This window comes from Dermacentor andersoni, chromosome 11 (genome assembly GCF_023375885.2).
Source record: "Dermacentor andersoni chromosome 11, qqDerAnde1_hic_scaffold, whole genome shotgun sequence".
Classification (NCBI taxonomy): Eukaryota; Metazoa; Arthropoda; class Arachnida; order Ixodida; family Ixodidae; genus Dermacentor; species Dermacentor andersoni.
In genome coordinates, this window is record NC_092824.1 from 69,987,227 (window position 1) to 70,008,460 (window position 21,234).

At 45.3% G+C, this 21,234-nt stretch overlaps 1 protein-coding gene across 1 annotated transcript in view; it reads right to left on the minus strand.

The window, feature by feature from the left end:
• Positions 1-2,571: 2,571 nt before the first annotated feature.
• Positions 2,572-21,234, minus strand: part of Cdc50 (cell cycle control protein 50A) — a 60,289-nt gene continuing 41,626 nt past the window's right edge. Inside the window, exons 2-9 of the mRNA XM_050167291.3 lie at positions 15,208-15,464; positions 14,671-14,804; positions 14,446-14,580; positions 13,424-13,616; positions 12,639-12,767; positions 10,199-10,405; positions 8,088-8,253; positions 2,572-4,169 (exon numbers count right to left, since the gene is read on the minus strand). Of these exons, the coding sequence (XP_050023248.2) occupies positions 4,127-4,169; positions 8,088-8,253; positions 10,199-10,405; positions 12,639-12,767; positions 13,424-13,616; positions 14,446-14,580; positions 14,671-14,804; positions 15,208-15,464 (1,264 nt within the window). The 3' untranslated portion in view covers positions 2,572-4,126. The remainder of the gene's footprint in view (positions 4,170-8,087; positions 8,254-10,198; positions 10,406-12,638; positions 12,768-13,423; positions 13,617-14,445; positions 14,581-14,670; positions 14,805-15,207; positions 15,465-21,234) is intronic.

The window sequence follows — 21,234 nt, forward strand, 5'->3', positions numbered from 1 at the left end:
CAAAGTGATCCCAGTTCTGAAGAAAGGCGACACCTTGTTACAGAACTACCGACCTATATTAATTTTACCGTTTCTCAGAAAATCAGTGGCCTAACTAAATGAAGTACAGCTAACAAAATACCTTTCTAAATTTAATATCCTTTCTTCATGCCAGCATGGTTTTAGTCATGGATGTTCTACAGAGCTGGCACTCATCCATCTTATTGACTTACTAAAAAAATTTGTCCGCAAAGGGTATTTGCGGTCTCAGTTTTTATTGATCTAATGCAGGCATATGATAGCATAAATCATATCCTATCCACTAAGCTTGAAACAATTGGCATTTGCGGGCCTGCCGTATCGCTACTCAAATTCTACTTAGATAATGGAGTTCAAGTTGTTTCTAATATTTACTCTCGACGGCAAACAACTTACATTGGTGTGCCCTCAGGCTCCATCCTGAAGCCACTTCTGTTTCTGGTTCGTATTAATGATTTACCTGTCTTTCTCCTACAAAACGCATCCTGTGCTTTGACGATATTACTATGTTTACCTTTCATAAAGACATCTCTTGGTAATAAACAAAATTCTGATTTAGAAAATGTACTAAGGTGGTGTAATGTCAACATGCTATCTATCAATGCAACCAAGACTAAATTTGTTGTATTCTTTTCCCATCAGCAAAACTTAGCATCCATTCTGCCTATCATCTTTGGTGCCAACTGTCTTTCTCCAAGTTCATGTTCATTGTTCCTTGGCATTTCACTTGTCTGTAACTTGAAATATCAGTATCATATTGCTCTTATGAAAAAGAAAATAGTTTATGGCATACACATCTTAATTAAAACATGCCCTTACTTTACACGTTCTGGATTACCCTCGCTTGACCACTCTTTTGTTCACTTGAATATTACTTATAGCATAATATGTTGGGAAACACGTTCTATAACGCTTGCATTGTGTTTTTCCAAGTAGTTTAAAACCAAGCCATAAGAATTACTATCTGCAGTTCACGCTTTGCTAATGCCAAATGCCTACGATACGAGAATAACATCCTTACCATTTCTGGACTCTCCAAATACCACTTCAGTATATTCCTCTACAGATTTGTGAATAATGAGCTACCACCAATCAGATTTTCACAATCTAACCTGGTGATTTATAGTATCACCAGATTCGCAGTGAATATCATTTCTGAAAAGTGTTCAGTCAAACTACGTCAAGCCTCAATAATTGACTGAATCTCTGGCTTAAAAAATGGCTACGTGCACGGAAAAGTTGGTGCACAAGCAAGGATTTGCCAGTGGATATCTTTGTGAACATTAAGGACCAGCTTTAAATGCCCTGCATAACACCTGTAATTTGTGACTCTAAAAATGTCACACCCATGACAACCAAAGTGAAATCACTCCAAGTGGAGCAATCCCATTGCTTTCCTGTGTGACGTCAACTGGAAAACCCTATAGCATGGCACACCACAAAGCTTTTCAATAGTAGATTTATAGACAGATTGACTCTAAAAAAGTAGAACACAACTACATTAAACATAGACCCTTCTAAGGTCCTCTACTGTCTATTTGTGTGCGTGCATGTGGAAATCTGTAGTAAAGAGCTTCTTATAAAAGTTGAGCTCCGTGTGAGACGCCAGGCTGTATGGGGTAAGGAGATAGTGAAAAAGAATGCAACAAAGGCTACGAACAGTGTAGGGTGAGGTGAAGGCTGTCACTGAGGCACGGGGAAGGACTGTATCATACAGACTGCTGTGTATATTCTGTCGGGAAAGAATTAGGTGCAGCAACGCCTTCTTCTGGTGAGACAAAAAAAAATGTGCCTGATCTTCACATGCACTTGCCATACGATGGATTACTGCAGCTGTACTTTTATTTTTCTGTCTCAAGGAGGCTGATGAATCTGGGCTTGTCTCTTTGTGCCATAACAGCATGGAGAAGTGTCCAGGCCACTTCCTCTGGGGCTACAATGTGCACGGCAAGTGTACAATAGAACAAATGAGCATTTCTTATGTAAATATGCCGTATATGCAGAGGTCAGGATTGTCGCTGTAATGGGGAAGAAAATGACGGAAAGAAATGCAAGAATACAATCATTTAAACTGTCCGTACGTAGACAAGACTTTCATCAAAAGTTCATGGAGGCAAGACATAGCCAGAGCCATGCAGAATTAGAGTCAAAGAGGAGCGCCGTGGCTTGCGAGAAGGGCAATTCCTAACCCTTTGTACTACCTTTAATTGTATATTTTTTTTTTGTGGGAAAGCTTTACACAAAATGTGCATATTGTTTAATATATCCTCTCAGGGAAACTAATGTTGACCCTTCTGCAGCAGCAGCCTTCAACCAAATTTTTCCTCTTGTGTAGCGGTTTGCTGGTCTACCTCTCAGTTAAGTGAAGCCCCGGACATAGAAAAAGAAATTGTCTAGTTTGCATGAATCTTAGAAAATAAGAGGTCACGATCAATGTGACATGGTCAAAGCAGTTCACGGTTGAACACTCAGCAGCAATATTCTGCTAGTGGCTAGTAACCCCTAAACACTCTAGTTAAACATGGCAGGAAACAAGTGAATGTGCACAAGGAATTCTGTAAAGAAACACATGTCCCTTTTATTGAGGTCACGAAATAAATTACACGGTATTTACAAAGATTAACAATTACCAAGGAGACAACACCAACAGTGAAACTATGTCTAGCAGCAATTAAGCTCTGCAAACAGAACCCGCCCACTTCGGGAATTTGCCACTGTACAAGACTTTCCTACACACCGCTTGAATGAATTACTTTTTGCCTGCGTGCACAGTCAAGTTAAAAAGCCATCACAACATCTGACTAGATGCTTCTGCCAAGCACAATGCAGCTTGCAACAATGAAAGCAGGCCTAGAAAAAGTCTGCACGAGTAAGTGCGCAGCAAAATTCACGGGCAACAAGGGGCAGGCTCTGCACATAACTTAATCCCGAGATGTACTGTACCCAACTACGCGCCGATGTCTCGCAAGACTCTATGCACTCTCTGCGACTGTGTTGCTGCTGTGCTGTGGTGTCAGTGGTCATCAAAAGTGTCCATGTGCTACAAATACAAGAAAACTGCCACATTTCAAGAAAAAATTCATTGACCGTAACAGCCAACGACGGCTGTACAAAACCACTTAAAAAAAAAGTGATAGATGATCTGATAACGCACCTGCGTTCCCCCCCTCCCCCTTTTCTCTTCTTCCTTTTTTTTCTGTAACCACAGACGTTGGGATACGTAAACATGATTCCATACTTCAGAGCACTGGTCAAAGGCATCGATAATCTCTTCAGGCATTGTGCATTGCTCACATTGCATTAATTTCATGTTAGTTTTGCAACCAAGAATATGACTTTGAATACCCCATCACGATGGATGAAAGCACAGGCAAAAAACTGGAATGCTCCAGCAGAAGATTATACACTGATATGGAAGGCAAACTTGTTTAGTTCGAACTCAAAACAGCGCCACTTCGGTTAACTCGACCCCTGCTGGCGGCTCCATCTTAGGCTGCAGCGGTTACTACAAGCTTGAAAACACAAGAAATTCAGCAGATGGTGTTACTGTTTCTATAGGTGTGAAGCTGTTTTATATAAATTTAGTTTTATCTCTTAGTGGCCAACACTGCTTCTGGCCGTGAAGCCATCCGTTCCTGCTCGTTTTGTGTCGCGTCGTGCTGAGGCAGCGTAGAGCACTCTTCGCCTCAAGCTGGTTGAATCGCACATCGAGAGACACAGCAGGCTACTTCAAGCGACAAAAAAATATTTGAATTGTTCATTTTATACCGTATGTTAATTCGACATTACGGATAATTCAACCAAACCATACGGTCTCGCAAGGGTCGAATTAACGGGAGTTAACTGTACCACAAACAAATCGTTAAAAGAATATGTGCAGTTACACTGCAATTAGGAAACTGTCAACTACGTGATCGTCTCTTTGGGATTCTTCGAACAAACACTAAAAGCGGTGCCACTAGTAGCAACCGCTGATTATAAGGTTGAACCGGGAAGCTGGCAAGACACTTAAGTGGTCCACGGTGCGGGCTCCTCCTTGCTGAGAGGGCAGGAATCCTCATCCAATGCAGTGGAATGCGCAGACGCGATGACAGTGCCCCGACTGCCGTTAGTAGGGTGTTCTCTGGGTTATGTTCACCAGGTCATGTGTGCTGCAAATGAAAAATGCAGCACCGAGTTAATGTTATCTGCAGGTTCCACTGGTTGGAGACTAGTCGAATTCCGGCCAATTGCCAGGAACTGATGCAACTGCCCGTCCCTTGTAGTTATCACTACATGACATCCTAAAAAATACATAATTTGAGCAAAAACCTGGCGCTAGCATCTATGGGAGCTGCAAGCATCGTGCATCCCACCGTACCGATTCCAAGTTAGGCACAAGAATTATTGATGGGGAGTAGAGTACAGGGATTTGCTAAAACTTTTCTCCTTCCCAACTTCATGCTACATTGCGAATTTGCAAACTGACCATTTCCGACAAAAAACAAACGAACTGTATATGCGACAATTCTCAATTATTTATGCATATGCACAGTCTTATTGCCTTAATGCACTTAGAAATATATGAATGCTTGTAAACTTAGAAAGATAGGTGTAAAAAAACAATGCCACAAGAACATCTTCTGAAGACACAAAGATCAGACAGATCCATGCACTAACCATTAACCATGGCGGGCAAACGATTCGCAGTGCTCGAGTTCCCTCCAGTAATTTCAGTAGGAAGCACTATGGTCATCACATCAGCCAGTTTCATTACTGCTCATGATTAAGTTTGTTACACTGCTTTCTTGAATAACAAATGTGCAAGAAAGTATCTTGCCCTAGCTATAAGCACATGGTTCTTGTTCTGCCAGAACAGGAAGCAAAGCCCAAGGCACCATCACTCTACTCACAGATATGTGGATCTGAAGTTGGTACTCCCCCCATGTTGCATCAGGGATATGCGATGCGGAGAAAGCCCAACTTGGAAAGGCGAAGCTCGGTTAAGCAAACCTAACACCAATTCCAAATGAACCAACGAGAGGTGACAAGCTAAATAGATAAATATGCTCAAGCACATGTTGCTGACAGCTGCTCTGTCTTTTGTTACTCTGCTGCAAGCTAGCAGCACGTGCACTTGTGCCGCAGACACACACGCACATGCGCACACAGCTTCCATAACGTGCTTACAGCACAAAAGCAAGTTAACAAAGGTCGTGAAAGACAACTCAGTGTGTCTCTTCGGAAACAGAGAGGTGCGTATGTGCATGCAATAAGCGGAATGACAGTTCAAAAAGTAGAGAATGCCACCCGACATGCTTCTGCACAACCCCAATACAGTGACACACAAATGAATCAAGCGTACCCTGCCTTTCATAATGTTAATTGAAGAGGCATTATAGTATGTTGATAATTATAAGTGGTTTAATGGGGGAGGGGTAGTCTTTGAGGCCTACAGATATATATTCAAAAATTAATTACAAATTCAGCTGCTTGAATAAGCACTACTAGTCGGCAGAAGCAAATAAGGTGTGTGATATTAAAGGCTGAGAAAGTGGGTGAGAGATTTTGTACCTGTAAAGCAGGCAGCTGCAAATATCATAATCAAGTTGTATATATACAGATTTCGTAATGCTTGTTTGAAATATATGCTGATTAATACTTTGTTTCCCTTCACTTGTGAAACATACTTGAAGCAAGCGAATTTAAATACTGTGTAGCAAGTGTACAAATTGCAGAAAAGTGAAATATGAATAGTAAATCATAATGTAGAACACTTGTTACAAGTACTAACTAAATAGTCCATGATAGTAAGTGTGACTGAACAAGGACGTAGAAAGAAACAGCTACACAGAGACTGTTTCTTTCTACGTCCTCGTTCAGTAGCTCTTACACACTCTATCATGGATTAAAACCAACTAACCCACCAATGTGTTTTAAATAAATAGTCATGCCATCAGCAAAGATGGCATAGGCCCCAAAGTAAGCGTACAAGCTAGAATCATGCAGACATTACACCAAGTGGTGAGAGCGGAAATTAAAGAATGCATTCCAGTTAACCCTAACTTGTTCACATTTCATTTGTCCATGACGGTATCTCGCTAAAAGACATTTAAAGTGGGGACATCTAGTAACTTTCTTAACATATCAGACCGAGACTCATCAAAAATAAAACAAAACAAAAAGAATGTGAGCAGATGAACAACACCATAACCAGAGATAAGTCGGCGAGCATTGTTTGTTTCCGGTGGGAAAGCAAAGAAAGTGTAGCCTGGAGAATACGCTCTGAGGTTTGGCAATATATTCAAACAAACTGCTTGAACAAGTACAGCTCAGGATAGGGAGTTAAAAGGCTGAGAAAGAGTGATGTTATGGTGGAAATTAAGTTTTGACATTTCACTGACTCCCAGCACACCATTTGAAAAGTCAGTCTAAGGTCACATGTCTTCAAAAGCTAGCTGAAAGATCAAGATGTTTCTACTGAAGCAGCTGAAAATGACTGAAGTCCATAACAAGCTATTGCGAATTCCACACACAAGTACAGAAAGGGCAGCATGAGGGGATATCAGCTGGGCCAATACAGTGACTAAAGCGCTCAGTTTCAAATTCTGGTGCCCTCAACATGGCGTGTTTCATCTTAGAACCTACTTTATGTTCGATGCTTCGGACAAGCTGCCAAAAGAGTGTACCTAGAGGGTGTAGCAAGACGTAAAAGCTCACCTTCGAACTAATTTCGAAAACCTCGCGCCAACAAAGCAAACAACACCAAATAAGGAGGGGAAGGCAACACAGCTGTGGTCTTGCGAGTTGAGCATTGTGGTACTGTAGCTTTTAAAGATATGCAAACTAGGCTGACCCTCAACTCTCATGGTGAGAGAATCAGTGACTCAATACACATACAATGTTTCCAACGAGAACCAACGTGTGATATTATACACAATTTCAGTATGATGGCAGGCAGGTAACTATGCTGCGATACATACCAGTAAGGAAGTAACTAAAATATGAATGAGTTATGAGAGCTTGGCGCATTTCATGGTGCGAACGCGACGTCCAACTGAACGTGCAGATCTCCAACAGAGATCTCTAGCCAGACACTCTGCACCAGCATGCGAAACTGCAAACTTGGACACTGGAAGTGCGCAAGCACAGAGACAAGATGGCAGGTTCCTGGTTGTTTCCTTGCTTTCTTTTGTAATTTTGACGTCTAGCAGACCAATCTAGCATTCGGCAGTGTGCATTAATGAGAAGCTCCACAAGTTGTCATCCTAAACTAGGGCGGTCCTGTTACCCTGAGTGCTAGAGTTGCGGCAGATTCCACTGGACAATTTGGAGCAACATTTTTACGCTACAGTGATGAGAATGCACGCAGGTTTCGTCAACTAGGTGCAGGTGCATATTTGGCAGCTTTTATGAGATGCAGTAAAACCTTTTCATAATAAAGTTGAAGGGGGAGCCAAAATTACTTTGTTATATTTATTATTGCATGTACTACAGCACGAATCTTTATAATGGCTTTGAAGAGGAATTGCACTTACTTTGTTATATCCATTATTTTGTTCAATCAGGTTTCGTTATATTGAGGTATGACTACTGTATTCTGCCTGTATAATGTGAGAACTGTAAGGCACCTTAATCTAAGAGGGCTGTAGCTCTAGAAGGTTCGCACTGAAGAGCGCACTGTGCAAGGTCAAATGCTTATCCTGCACCCTGCTTTGGCAATGCTGCTCGCACCTGTGCTGTTCTCCTTGTCTTCAGTGTAGTAGCAACGTCTAATTTGACTAAACAAGCATGCCTTTTCACCAGTGGAGGAAGAAGAAATGGTGCTAAGCTGACCGGTGGAATTCATCCTTAGGCTAGCAGGTGTGCTAGAGCCACTTACCAAGAGGCAGGGGTGTCATCATCATGCAGGTGGCTCGGAAAAAAGCAGGAAGCGGGAGGGGTGTGGCAAGCTTGCTTTAGGTGCGTCAGCATGCAGAGAGCAGCAGCACAGCTTAGAGGAGGTGCCGACAGGGCAGTCGCAGTGCAAGAGGACAGTGGTGGCAAGGCATGCTTTGCGGCACAGTGACGGCTGGGCAGTGGCAACGCACTTCTTGCCAAACTTGTTGTGTATGACGAGGAAGACGAAGGCCAGCGCCAGGCAGAGGCTGCCCACGGCGATGTAGGCGATGCCAAGGAACGGGTTGCGGCCACCTAGCCACGATGTGTTGGAGAGGATGATGCGCTTGCTGCCCTTGAATGGCATCACTGGGTAGCCTGGCAATTTGGAGCGGGGCTCAGGAAAAACGTGGTGTGAAATTTCACTTGGGCTGAATTGGTTTTCATCGAGCAGTATGTAATACAGTACAACCATCGAACCAATCTTGGCAAAGCTGCAGGTGGTAATTGTCATATTTTCTTATTAGCAGCCTTTAAATAGTGCCGTAGCGGGCAGTGCTGGAACACAGTGGTCAGCGAATATGACACGTACCAGAACATGGCTTCCGAGATCATCAGCACATTGAGGGGACTGTTCGATCAAATAGTAATGAAGGTGCTTTTCTTACCTTTGGTATCAAAATTGCCTTAGTCTTGCAAGCTTTTTTGTGACACATGCACACACTACAATGTAAAATACTACACAGGGGCTGCTCTATACCTGCACCATCTTAGAACAGGCTTATTGCATGGTCCCCCATGTTGTTGCAGCTGACCTTTACTAAAAGCTGTTCTGGGGGCCTCTACGTACGAAATCCCACAGGCAGTGTCCTTCCTAGACGGAAACATGGCCCAAGAGAGGGCACCACACTCTTGCAGCCTTTGCCACAGTCCCCATGGTTACGACACACAATGTCCCTCTCTATGACGCTCGAGGCTTCACGAGTCAATCAACAAGTAAAACGAACGAAAGGAAACAGCATCTCACGCACTGTTTTGGTACAGACTCAATCGCTGTGAAAGCGGGAACATTCACTAGACGTGCCTTCGAGGTGTCCTGGCTCTCCGAGAACGAAGCCAATCCAAAGCCACCACTTTCCACCATTACTATGCATGCAACAGCACCACAGTGCACTTTTCCTTTAGGTTAACGTATGAAACTTGATACGACTGATCTAGTGGTTCACTTTCGCTTGATATTTGCCTTTAGTGTGCGTTTAACGCTGAGCTAGCTGACAGCATTCACGTTAGTTCTTTTGTCCTCCTCTTTCATGCTGTAGCAGAACTAAGCACCAAGTTGGGAAATTGCTTCGCATTTTCTGCAAAGACCCCAGAGTGTACACATATCATTATCTTGTTGTTAGAGCAACAAGAGCAAGAGAGAAAGGATACTCCTGGCTTAAAACACACAGATGCGCGACACTGACACGAGCACTTAGTGAAAGTTGCTCATGGAATTTGTAGCCAGACCCACTCACATCAATAATCAAGTGCCAAGAAAATCCCATTGCTATAACCGGGTTGCACAAGAAAAAAAGGAAAAAAAAAGAAGATAAGAAAAAAAAACGCAGAGGGGACAAACATGCCAATATTTTTAACTAGGCAGAGGTACAGTCGAACCCACCTGGTTTTAACACTACTCTGATGCAACAGTGAGCAGCTGCTGAACCTTCAACTTCTGCTTGTGTTATGCGGATAAATAAACCGCTTCATGCAACGTTCCAATCCCGCGTAATTGGCTGTAACAATTAAATTAGGCTACTGGTTGTCTGTGCCGAAAAGAAAAGGAATGCATAATCCAGGAAAAGAAAGAAAAGAAAGAAAGAAATACACCAGCCCATCACCTCTCTTCAGTCTCCCTTCCACCCCCTCCGGGTGAAAGGGAACGGAAGAGCAGCGAAGGCACACCATGCAGAGTGCACGACACAAAGGCAAGGGCGGCGAGACGGCTGGCGTTTTTCATTTTTTGATGCATTAGCATTAGGAGTGTCAAAGTGGAAAAACTAGATTTGCTTAAAGTTTGGTAGCCGGTCACGTGGTAGAGGTACAGAGGGAATGGGACAGCCTAGAAGCACATGTATGCAATTGTATGTCGTGTGTGCATACATAGTGCGAGTGACAGTAGTCTGCTCCAAACCACCGGAGCGCTTTCTGTTTGGCACTCCCTGGTTCATTACTGCCACCACAATGTGACGCTACTTTCTCATCTCTTTCACTTGTGCTTTAAACCCAGAGTATATCCACAAACTGGCCCAGTTTTTCAGCACTTCTGGAGAAAGGATACGGTACACAATCTCCAGGTCGTAGTCCCCTTTGGGCAGCGAGCTGACGAAGAGCTCGCGTGAGTGGTCCACACGGCCGTAGAGCTTGCGGAAAGTGGGCAGCGCGGCGGTACGCATCCAGACAATCAGGGACTCGTTCTCGAAGCCACCAACGTCCTCCACGGGGAGCGGCCAGTTTGGCGGCTTGGCGGTGCCATTGAAATTCATGCCTGCGCAGGACAGAAGTGTGCAGCAAGTTCGTTTGGCTGCGTCTTACCATTCTTGAAGAGCGCGCATAGGCATACACAACACACAAAAAGACAATGACTGGGTGTAACGCCCCATAGCGGCTATTAGGCCGTCAAACCACACTTTTTGGTTGGGTTCAGGGGTTCAGCTCTAGAACGAAAATTACCATGGATAGAATTGGTTTGCATCTTTCTGAAGAGGTTCATTAGGCTTCAAAAAAGGAAAGACACTTGCATGCCTCTAGTTCCTGGAGGAATGCGCTGAACTTCTAGAGAAACGTGCAAGTTCTGGTGGGTATTGCAAAGAAGTACTGTGCACCATTTTCTTCTGCACGGGCACTTTCTTTTCAAAAATCACAATAATGAGACACCACATACTATTCCATATAGGCATGTTTAAATTTGTGTGTTTGGATGAGCTTCGTGGCACCCTGCACAACTATCGAATGCATCGCTGTGTTACTCCTCTGATAAATGCTCTGCTTCATTGGATTCCTAAAATTGGTCCTGCTCGCTGCTCATACAGCAGAAAATAAAGTAAAACGTCTGATCTAGTGTTTAACTACCAATGTATATTACATTCGTCTTTATGAAAATTAAGCAAAGGGCTTGGTTACAAAACTTCTAATACCTTTCCACAAAAGCTAGCAGTGACCACAACTGCACATACTTCCCGTATCTTCCTGATGAATTCATAAATATGTAGCGGAAATATTTTGAGGGGCAAATAAATAGCGTACTGAAAGCTCCGAGGAAATACAAAATTTTAGCCGAGGTGCATAAAGCCATTGCAAAAATGCAAATCAAAAGAAATGTAAAGAACTGACCTACAGCTCTCTATGTTGAGTAAAAACAAACGGATAAGTTTTGAAAGTGCAGAACTCTGAGCAGAACTCTGTACATGTCGGGTGGCGTTGTTTTTTTTTAACAGTACGAGTTGAGATCCCTCACAATGCAACTTTTTGGGCATTCCTCTGCAATGCATGTTCTATACCGGATTTCTTTCTACTTTCTTTCTGCAAAGCATAAGCAAACTGCATCACAAACAAAAATAAATATGACCTAAAAGCTGTAGAGAGAGCCTACAGTTAATAAATTTCCGACATTGCTTATTATTAACCGATAACAGCGAAACAATGTTCAACTGTGTCTCTCACTTTTTCCAGTTGTTACCATCTGCGCTTGCTGTGGAAAAATTCAACGAAGCGATAATTACACTGCAGAAGCAACATCAGTAACTGAAGGTTCAGTGTGAATTGTAACATGTGTCACCAGTGCGATGCGGTGCCTGAATCACCGAGAATCGAGTACAAGCAGCGTCCTCTACGATGGTGACTCTCTGTCCAGAAAGTGGGTGCCGACGATATGTGCAGTTGAACAAGCTAAAAATATCTCTGCAACGAACCATGTGACAGTTCCCGAGGCAGCACTCCGCAGGGAGTGCTGCCTAGAGAACTGCGACATGGTCACACGTCACATGTACTGTCACATGGCCAGGAACTGACAAGAGCACGCCGCAAGGCATGGTCTGCTCTTGTCAACACAGTGGCATGCGTGGTCGTAGAATTTCAGCAACAACAACCCTGGGCAGAACCTGCGGTTGACCCAGTTAAGAATGGTTCCTCTAAAAAGCTCCATATTGGTTTGGCTCCAGTTCAGCTGAAAATAACAGTTCAGCTCTGCTTTGGTTTGACACCCTGGTGGCTATGAAAGGTGTGGTGACGGAGGTCTCAGTATTAATTTTGGCTGCGCCGGGTATTTTTATGTGCACCCAAACTGCGGCACACTGGCTTTTTGCATGAGACGAAGTCTGACATTGAACACTTGACTTTGTCCTCAGCTGGCAGAAGAGTGTCTTTAGCCACCGAGCAATCATGGAGACCTAAAAAATTTGTTCAGAAAGAAAGACGACGAGGAAGTGGTTGATGATGCCACATGGGTAAAGAATGTCACTAACAGTGTGCTACAACAGGCAAGCAGACTGTTTCATTACAGCAGCAGACAACTCACGAAAATGAAGCCTGGCCAGCCAAACTTTAGATTCACTTTGTTATATCCAGTAATCAGTTATAGCCATGTTTGTTACAATGAGGCTTGACTGTATACTATAACAAGAAGGAAATAGAAAAAAAAGAACAATGGCACTAGGTTGAGAACTGACAAACACAGCACTGTTACTTCACGCACTGCTGCTTTAACAGCCTTTGGCACCTACCTGGCGGGTTCCTAAACTTGACCCTGCGGTCGGTCGGCCAGGCAATCTTGTCAAACAACATGTGCACCATGGTGGGGTCTTCGATGCCATCACGGTCTTGCTTGTGACGGTACTTGAGGGTGAGCGTGTCTGAGCAGTGCAAGAAGATAGCACAAGCTGAAAACCCGTATCACACACATTTAAGGATCCCTCACGAAAAAAATAACAATAAAGAAACTAAAATTTTAAGTGCCTCAGAGGCTTCTTTGCACTTTCCCTTGACAACCTGTTTTCAGAGTAGCAATATGACTGTTTACTACAGCAAGTGTTTGATGCTCTCAGGAACTGGTAAAATGCAGCTTAAGAAATAAACCGACTGTGACACCTAGAATGATATATTCTGGATTTCTTATTGTCAATGCAAGCAGGTGCTAAATGTAACTATAGTGTTCACTGGAGGTTTGTGCTATGAGGCACAGTCGCAGTGGAGGGCGTTTAGTACAATGGGCACATGCACAAAGAGCACAGGTCGGCAAGTTGTCCCATGTTCGTGCTGTAAAAATGAGAAAGTGGTCTGTGAAGGAACGAGGCCACGAGAATCCGTCACGTCACACATTCTACACACTGCAAGTCCAGTTGGTCCACTACATTTGTAACTAAGTAGGCGCTACGAATGCTTACGGTGCGGTCAACAACTTCTTGGGAGCGCAACTGCTCAGAAAATCAAAAAAGACAAAGTGTTACATCAGACTTTCTGCCCGGTCGTAACCTTACTAAAAGAACGGTGGTGAACGATGGGAGCTAACCATTGAAGATGCTGTTTGCAATGGCACCACAGGGTGCAATGGGTTTCCCTGTCTTGGGATCCTGTGCAAAGGGTTCGCAGTCGAGGTTCGTCTGAAGCGGCTTGCCCAGAAGCTGTGTGTCGTCCCGGGACTTCACGTATCGTCTGTGGTTCTGGTAGAAGTTGGTCAGCCCGTAGTAGACGTACACTTCAGACTGCGACGTGTGAAAGTAAGAGGCCATTTAAACATCTCTTCTTTTGAGCAACGATGTTGCATAAACAGGTGATGGAAGGGGGGGTGTCTCACAGTCGGCAGTAATTAAGTGATCCATTACTGCTAAGCTTGCTTTCAAGGAGCCCAACATGGCTTGAGTAAAACTCGTTCCACATTGCACTCTTCACCCAAGGTTATTTTAGTTAATTCTTTGTTTTTCGTTTCTGCTGAACATTTTGTGTTTTGTTACGTTGCTTTTTTGGTGTCATGTGCTAGCCTTCGGCTCAGATGGTAGCACGGAAGCCTCAGAAGTGCAGTGGTGCAAAGTTTGCTTTACACTGATAAGGTTTTCTTTGAAGCACTCTGCTTCAGTTCGCGGACAGCTATGTTACTTTGTGTAACACTTCGCTTAGATTCTGGGTCTCTGCATAACTTATCTGATAGGCTGTTCCATTCTTAGCGTCCTCTTTACATCGTTGGAAAGAATGTACTGTGCACAACAATATGTATATGAGTTTCATCACTTACTCGTCAGCAGTAAGTAGGGGCAAAAAAAATAAAGGCATAAAGCGAGGTCATTTGACCTGACCAATGCTAACTACCCCTTGCAAAAATTCAGGGCAGTGGGTTCACTTTCTGCGCGCCGATAGGCATTCCCCTACAGGTAGACGCACCACGTATCGTATTGCATGGTACTGATGAAACAGACTTCCACACAGCACTGAACAGCACTGAAAACACGCACACAGTTTCGTATACATTTTCCACTAGAGTGCGTCGATGCTAAACAACTACGTGCAGAAAACGAGGCACGGATAAGCGAGGCTCACCTTGAAATCTTCGGGCAATGTGATGCGCTCGAGGCAGACGCACGTCTTCTTGATATCGTTCTGTATGACGGACGCGCAGGTCACGTTTTTGCCCTTCTCCTTGCAGTCCGTGTAGTCATACTGGAACTCTTGCACCTGCAGCGCGTTCGCAGTTTTGCGGTGAGCACCAGCGAAAAATGCACGGCGTAAACGCGTCCCCGGCGTTGACACATTTCAGCATATTACCTCGTTGGATGAAACTAGCAGACCGATGCCTATGGGGACGAATGCAAGGCCTATGACGAAGAACGTCGGCAGCACCGTGCCAGCTGTCAGAATCGGCTGCCATGCCGACAGCCGCTGCTGCTTGAAAGCACTGCCTGCACAAACAGAAACAACTCTTAAGTGTTCGCCGATCTGAGGAGCACGCGAATCTGACGAGGTAGGTTATTTCGACCGCGCCAGTGCACCGAATAGTTGTCTGCTGTTCAGACCGTTAACTCTGGCTTGTGACTTTGGCAAAGCGTTTGACGTCTGCTAATACGATCAAAACAGGCGCCGCACTTCAAGCCTGCAATTAATGACCTCACCAAGGACCGTGAAGATCGTTTTTACCAAGTATCGAGATCGACGCCCTATTTTACACCTTCCAGCGGCCCACAATGGGCATCTCGAAACGCTTGAATGATAGGTGCAAATCAGTCTCGTAAACTACACGGCAACAAATCGATCATGCACTACGACGGCGGTAAACCGAAAAGCTGGAAAAGCTTCAACGCTCACTCGAGGGTTTCTTGCTTTTGCGCTCGGGGTTCGACATCTTTTCGACCGCAAGACGACGGCACCGCCGGATGTTGACCGTGACGTCATGCAACCTACGTGACAGGAATGGATCGCGACAACTTCCGGCGGCGACGGGCGTCCCTTCGCTGGACGAGAGCTCGTCTGCCGTGGCTTTCTGCTTCTGTGTGCGAGGAGGCCCCAGCGGCCGAGACTGCGGCGGGGACGAAGCGAGGTCCTTGGACGTCGTCGGACGGGTTCTGCGGAAGAAACACACAAACGGTACGGTGGGCGGTACGCGTAACTTTCATCCCCCGACTGTTCCCGCGGGTCGCTGCACCGCGAATTCCGGCGGCGGCTAGCTTAATACTTCTCCTAGCATGAATCTATGCTGGCACCTCTTTGGCTCTGATTGACGTATACGGGCATTTCACATTTGTCTCGTGGAGACGCCGGACTTGTGATATCATGCAGCTGTGCTCTTCGCCGAGAGCGGTTCGTAGGTGGCTGCGTGAATATGTAGCACTGCTGACAGTACCGCGATATCCGTGACTATAGCCAGCTGGCAGCTATCACATTCGAACTTGTTCTCATCTTCCTTCCCAATCGCCGGCATCGTTTCATTTCTTCTGCATCTTATCCGCGCCCGTGAATTTTGTACGCGATAACTGCAATGCCGAGTGTGTTGTATTTGTTGCTGCTACTCGCGTGCGGGATAACATATATCTACATGGAATATACAGAAGACTTAATTCCGTGCTTTGTTTTTAGTGGAGCATCATTGCGTCTGATTGGTTTGATAGTATGCGCGGCGCAGATGCGACAACACGTCAAGCAGGCGGACAGCTGACTGATTAACAAAAGCCAGTTGTGTACTGGAATGTAGCGCGGAGCTCGTCCCGTGAATTATAGCTGTGGGCGTGCTTATGACGTTTGACCGATTGGAAGCATGGTGCATTCATTATATACACACACGGCGCAGACGTGCATATGCGTATGATCGCTTTTCAACAAAACGCTCGTTCGCTCAGACTACCGTTGTGATCGAGTGTTCGCGCATTTCGACTAAACGAAGCGGAGACATGTCTGACACGTACCACTACGATATTCGCGATGTTTCACAAATGCTGCGCGTAGAAGCAGGTATAGCATGTGCGCGTTTTTTCTTCTTCTTTTCCCCTCTCTCTCTCTCCTTTTTTCTTTCTTTTTTAAAGCACGAAGTGTAATACTTGGGCGCGTACTTTTTTCATTTCGTACAATGCGCTCCCGTGGAATGGAGTTATTCCCAGTTGTGAAGGAAATTCAGCGTCTATGTGCCCTCAAACGAAAGAAAAAGAAGATGAAAAATAAACCATATCCATTAATGTTCATTCAGCCGCGGTGCCAGACGAGAAGTTTACGCTCGAGTAGAGCGTGCGACTGTCGCGGAAGGAAGCAACGAGAAATGTGCACGTCGAGTCAAAGCAACACAAACGCCGTCGCCACGTAAATGTCTAGTATTTATAGCGATACCATTTGCATAATTTCAGCTAACGCGAAGCCTGTGTTCGTTGATGGCTTCCCAATATGTATACAGTCCGCAGGAAATTGCTCGGCTGCACTCTTAACGTTGTGCAACGGCTGCAGTATGACGCGAGTGATCTCCGTGAATGCGCTCATTTCCGCACCAAATTTATGCATATACGATGATCACGTTTTATTTATTTACGGCCTTTGCCGGTGTTATACGCAAGGGGGCGGGGCTGCAGGTTTTCGTTCGCAACCTATTATAATTAGTTACAATTCGGTTTTCAACATAAGTTAATTCAAGCTATGCAAATTTATACTGAAGCATTTGAACAGCTATAAAGTAAAGTAGGTGGGCGAGGGATCACCTAAGGTAACGGGAAAAATAACGAACTCAACAAAACACTTCAGCAAAAACTGGCTTGAAGCGAACGGGGAGGGGACTCCACTTCCAATACGTCATCTAGCTTTAAAGACACGCTAAGAAAGAAGGCAAGTTCAGCTGTGTCAGTAAATTAAGCTTCTACAATATATGCGTATAAATAATACAAGCGACTTCTGCCTTCAGAGAAGGCGTGCCAGAGTTGACGCAAAAACAAAGTACTGGTGGCGACGCCACCTTGAAGTTCCTCCACAGGCGCGCCGTGACGTTGTCGACGTCGTCTACTGGGGTCCGTATAGTTAATTGTTTATCGGGGAAGATGGACCGCACTGCACGCTAAATGCGCCACAGACCGGACTTGCCAAGATTCGCCACAACGTCCCAAACGCAAGAGCGTATACATCGAAATTCGTTGTATCGTAGTGACGTACCGGTTCTGGGCTTTCCGGCAGGAACAACAAAAGTCTGGGGTTCCTGCCAACCTGTTACCGCCAAATTTACGAAAGTATAGTTGCGAGGGAGTACTTTGCCGGTCTAAACTGGCCGAGATACACTTTTCATTATTGTAAAGCTGGCTTTCCTGCGAGGCTGCCTGTGAAAAAATATTTGCAAACAGCGTGTACAATCAGAGGCTGCTTGTATTATGACATAAAAATAAAAAAAACGTCTTTGATGTGGATCTCGTGATGAAAAACATGCGCAAGAGGCAGGCCATGTGCAGCTGGCACTTCGTCTTCGTTTGAACTATGACTGGTGCCGATATTAATTTGGCTAATGTGCAGTACGGAGAAGCGCACTTGCGATTAATGAAAATGGCCTAAGCGGATGTAGTGCAAGTCGGGACAAGGTATGGGCTGCGAGACAGACATTTGCGCGATAGCTCTCGTGGCGCTGACGATACGCGCTCAATAATTCAGCACCGCCGGGAATAGCTCGGGTAGCCGCGCGTGTAATCGAAACCCAGTTCCTCGGAATGCGGTCGAAGCGCCCTTTTCCCCGCTGCGTTCATGGAGCCGATTGATCGGTTGTGTTTAACTTCCAGAAGCAACACCAGTGACGTGAAAGACGTCGAAGTCTCCGTATGAACTTTGTCTCCGTGTGAACTCCAAGTGAGCTTTGTTCGCTTGCAGTTCTTTAACACACACCTGAATCCGAACGTTTTTGCAAATGTGACCGGTAGTCGAACCTGCGACCTCGTGCTCTGCAGCAAAATGCCATAGCCATGCACTGAGCCACCGCGGTGACTCAGTGCATGGTCATATATATATATATATATATATATATATATATATATATATATATATATATATATATATATATATATATATATATATATATATATGGTGTCCTAGCTTAGGTTAGTCAAGCTGTTGAACGGATTAAGTAAAAATTAACAGTTTTTAATTAAGAAAATTAAGTAACGCTGTACAAGATGCGCTCTCAGGACGTCTACGCTGTTCAGTCGCCACACCTCTGACAACCTAACACCGTAGATTTTATGACTATCTTGCATCGTCCTGTTTTTAAGTGTTTTGTTTCGTTGAGCAGCTTGGCTAACGTCAGCTGGAACACACGGAACGTTGGTTGTCATTTTAAGTCTGTGAGGGACGCCATATACCTAGCCGGGAGATTCGAAGTGTGAATAAGTTTCTGCCGCGTAACTGAAACGCAGTACGGAGGAATTTTCGCGCAAACGTTCCAGTACCATGTGTCCCAGTACCTTTGGGGAAAATTTGAAATATTCAAGGGCCACATAGCTGGACGGGGTGTGGTGGTGGGGGGGGGGGGGGGCAGGCAGAACCAAGTTAATGTGAGACACGTCCAGAGAGAGCGAGAGAAAAGCGTAAATGAAAGACAGGAAGGCAAACATCCAAGTTGTTTGATTGCTGTCGCTTGGAGCGAGTCAGATTTTTTATTTCGCCTAATTGCATAACGAGCTACCATTAATGAATCTAAATTAATTAAATGTTAAATTTAGAGCAAGTGTGTCACTGAGAAAATTTTGTTTTCGTGCGCTTTTTCATTTTTCGCGTACTTTCTTCCAGGATTGGAAAAAAAAAAAAAGCTTGCGTTGCACGTATTGAGCAACAGACAGAAGTTTACCGAACACCCACCTGCGTCCCGACCCGACCGCGTTTACATGCGCCTTGCTAGAAGGGAGTGGAAGAGTCCGACCGAAGCGAGCGTCGAACTGGCTTCGACGCTCGCTTCGACCCGACCCGCTATAGCGTTTACGTTAAACGACATTCGACCCGACAAGCTGACTGACTGACGAGCTGAAGTTACCGGGTTCATGGTCATGTGACTCCCCACGAAAGTCGTTGCAGAAGAACACTTCGTGCAGCTAAAGCATTATTAGAACCCCTGTTCCAATGACTCCAACTAAAGGGTATCTACGCAAAACAGCGTCGAAGCGCCACTTTTCCCGCTATAGGTAATTGTAGGAAGCTTGTGTTTCCCATGCGTTCGCGCAGAGCCTTCAAATAATCTATTGGCAATATTTATACGCAGCGACATTCTTTACACGCGTCTCTGCATAGCGGCCGTGGATCGATATAATTGCGTGTGTGTGCGTGTGTGTTCGTGAGAGAGAGAGAGGTCTTTCAATGCGCGAGCAATGCCCAAGCACAAAAAGCGCGCCCATTGACCCATTTCGTGTGGATCACCCTGTGGCGAGAGCCTCATTATTCGTTCCGCTTATTGCGATATACCTCCCCGCGCCGTATACTTCGTGGCGGGTCGGTTCCCGGGGGCCGCGCGTTGACGCGCATGGGCGCCTCAATGGAGCCGCACGTGGCGCGTCACGGAGCTGCTTTGATTTGTCGTTGCCCCGCCGTGTATATACACTTCGACCCCGTACGTATATGGGAGTACTTGTGAATGGCAGTTCTTATCGGTGAGCTAGAGTTGTGTGGTGGTAGTGGTGGTGGTGGGGGGGTGGGGAGGGGGGGTATAAGTTGGACGTACTGGTGCGCGCTATTCTCGAGTGATCACTTTCGGGGACACGGGTCACGGTCACTTTCGCGAGACTTCGCGTGACTCCGCACCGGATGCGTTGCCACGGCACTGCGCGAAGCACGGCTCGACGCGCGCGCAGTACGTTGGCACAGTTGCCGACCGGGTAGCAACGCCAAGTCTCGAAAAGGTCGATTTCGGGAACATGCGTCTGATAAAACAGATTTGCGGCCTTTTTTCGACGTCCCAAAGACGTCTCAGACCAGTCAGATTATGCATGTTATCCTTAAAATCGCAAAGGAAACTTTGTCAAAAATGCTATTTGCATCCTCGCGTCTTCTCGAAACCCCGTGAACACCTTGTTTTTCGGCGGGAAAGCATTTTTTTTTCTTATCGCGGCGGAGTCATGCAGCCGTTAGGGGGTCGACAAGGCATTAGTTGCAATGCAGGAAGCCGAGCGGCATGACGAGCGGCGCACTTTCCGGAGCGTCGCCCACCGTATTGTGGGTGGCGTCGAGCAGCACAAAGGAGCTACTGCAGCATAAAGTGATGATTATCCGCCTTCTGGGAACCTTTTTTGTGCGGTACGTGGTGAATTTATCGTCGCTGAATATCGTTAGCGGCTACCTGAATTCTGGAAGCAGGTTCTAGAGATGCAGTCACTCGTTATTTATAGCGTATATACCGTAAGTGGTGAAAAGTGGCGCCGGGAACCGTCGTATTCGTGTCCTATATGCCAGCGCCAGTATATGCAGCGTCGATGTTCCTGTTTGTTTCGGACGTATATTCGGACATTTCTATCGTGAATATAATTTGCAGTAGAAATAAGTCGTGAGGGCTGGTAATACTGTTAACTTCGAGTTTTGAGTAAGATTATTTTTTTTTTGACGTGGCGTTCACGTCCACGCTTACTGTACAATCTCTGACACGCGCCGAGTTATTGCGACGCCTTCTCACATATCTGTAAGAGACAGAACCCGTTCTTACGTTGCGAAGCTCACGAGAGCTTCATAGAAATATTAAGCTTTGAATATCGCTTTCCGTCTTGCTGTATATACAGGAGCTAACCGCAGAGGAACGCTGAGTCGTACGTGTAATCACTTTCCCTTACGCCATAGGCGGTATTCTCATTTCAAGCCAGCGAGCATATACTAAAGGGATTGCTGCGAATCGCAGCTTTTCTCCAC